The sequence below is a fragment of the Eucalyptus grandis genome, chromosome 8, assembly GCF_016545825.1.
Source record: "Eucalyptus grandis isolate ANBG69807.140 chromosome 8, ASM1654582v1, whole genome shotgun sequence".
In the NCBI taxonomy this organism is placed as follows: Eukaryota; Viridiplantae; Streptophyta; class Magnoliopsida; order Myrtales; family Myrtaceae; genus Eucalyptus; species Eucalyptus grandis.
In genome coordinates, this window is record NC_052619.1 from 71,035,340 (window position 1) to 71,037,590 (window position 2,251).

The 2,251-nt window shown below is 39.6% G+C and overlaps 1 protein-coding gene across 1 annotated transcript; it reads left to right on the forward strand.

Moving 5' to 3' along the window:
• Positions 1–957: 957 nt before the first annotated feature.
• Positions 958–1,956, forward strand: LOC120287505. Its single transcript, XM_039300312.1, has one exon. It carries the CDS (start codon positions 958–960, stop codon positions 1,954–1,956), a length of 999 nt encoding a protein of 332 aa, XP_039156246.1.
• Positions 1,957–2,251: the final 295 nt, after the last annotated feature.

Genomic DNA, 2,251 nt, shown 5'->3' on the forward strand with positions numbered 1-2,251 from the left:
TTCACATGCTTTGAGCAATCAATTGACTTTTAAATCATGTCTCTTTTTGCCTATTATCATGATAATTTCTTACAGTAATATTAGGAAGAAGTTACCTAAAAGTATAGGCATGCATGGGATTGGTCTATGTATCTTTCATGATTATACGGCTGTGTTATGATATGTCTGATTAAATAACGATCGAGGTCATTTTAAGAGGCACTCGACCAATTCAATCTAGAAAAACAGTTATTTCTCTTTTTGCCTATTATCATGATAATTTCTTACAGTATTATTAGGAAGAAGTTACCCAAAAGTATAGGCATGCATGGGATTCGTCTATGTATCTTTCATGATTATACGGCTGCGTTATGATATGTCTGATTAAATAACGATCGAAGTCATTTTAAGAGGCACTCGACCGATTCAATCTAGAAAAACACTTATTTCTTCAGATTGACTTCGGGACCTTCGCTTGCAGGATTTGACGCATAGCCTACTTTGTCTTTCCCGCAGAATTCGCACAATCAAAGACGATGCATACACATTCTAATTTTGGACATATGTACATCCAATGAATTAACGGATAAATCGTCTTCTCTAAGGAAGGGTTATAATATTCAATTGAAAGATAAAATAATCTCTTCCAAATTCATAAGACGACACGCAAAAAGAAACGAATAAGGTAGAAGATTTAAGATAATTTATTCCTTAAACTGAAAGGAAATTATTGTTGATATCCCGATGTACATAGTTAAACATGGTAGAAAGATAAGGCCGTCGGCATGATAATTACGTTATATTAAAGTACGATTAGTTTGTTTTGCATGCATTAGTTCATCTTCATCCCTTCTCTATATGAATACAGTACTCTCTTGTCAATATAAGTTCACATAGACAATTAATCAACGCCTAAAACCTGTGTTCTTATTTACGACACTCTCAGTCTTGAAGATCCGGAGATTTGGGGATTAGATGATGGATCGAGAGCAAGAGGAGATGCAATTTCTGTATTTCTTTGGCATCATCAAGGAGTCCATCAAGATCATCTTCACTTGGAGGAAGATCTTCAGCCAAATCACAGTGGCCCTTATATTCCCTCTTTCCTTAATCTCCTTAGCTCACATTGAGATCACCGACTTGCTCTTCGGAAAGATCAACCACGACGAGCTCAAACTCGACCATGCCAAAGCCGACACTCCTGAATACAATAGGCTCATTGACCATGTGACCTCGGACTTAATCGAGCTCTGGATCTTCAAAGCCGTCTACCTCGTCCTGTGTCTGATCTTTTCTCTTCTTTCCACATCCGCGGTCGTGTACACAATCGCGTGCGTGTACACCTCACAATCAATCACTTTCGGGAGAGTGATGAGTGTCATCCCGAAGGTGTGGAAGAGGCTCATGATCACATTCTTATGGAGTTTTTTCGTTGTCTTCGTCTACAATGTCGTGACTGCTCTAGTCATCTATCTCTTGATTGTTCTTATTCAATCTACTGCCACTGCACTAACCCTAGTTATCATCCTCCTCATCTTGTACTTCGCTGGGCTTGTGTATATCACTGTCATTTGGCACTTGGCAGGTGTGATTTCTGTGCTAGAGGACACATATGGTATTCAGGCCATGTTCAAGAGCAAGAACCTGATCAAGGGTAAAATGAGGGTCTCGATAGCTCTCTTCCTCTTGCTGATGATTGGGTCCCCGGTTATCCAAACAGGGTTCAACAACCTTGCGGCCAATGGGTCTGGATCGGGGTTTGTAAGGTTTGGTGTTGCAGTTCTTTGTTTCTTGCTTCTGTTCAAGTGGATCCTCTTCGGTCTCGTCGTGCAAACCATGATCTACTTCGTGTGCAAGTCGTACCACCACGAGAACATCGACAAGCTGGCGCTTGCGGATCATCTCGAGGCCTATCTTTTGGCTGGATACGTCCCTCTCAAATCCCATGACCTACAACTAGAACAAGTCGCCGTATAACTTGATACCTCCGGATATTGTAATAACGTAATAGGCAGTGGTTGCATCTTGTACTTCATGACCTTACACGATGATCATGAATAAGTAAGTTTGGTTTAAGCCAATGTATTGTTGATCACGGAAAGAAAAAGAAGCAAAACAAGAGGCTTATCTATTTAGTTCATCTAATTTTCTATGAGAGTGATTATTACATTCTTGGGGCATACGCAATTCGCAAGTCCTCTTTTAAATATTTTATATGTGATCAGATTATTTTTGGCCTTTTACTTCATTTCACTTTACCTAAATATGGCAT

Excerpts from the sequence above, each read along its gene's own strand:
- LOC120287505 (XM_039300312.1), top strand. The coding sequence starts at position 958 with ATGGATCGAGAGCAAGAGGAGATGCAATTTCTGTATTTCTTTGGCATC.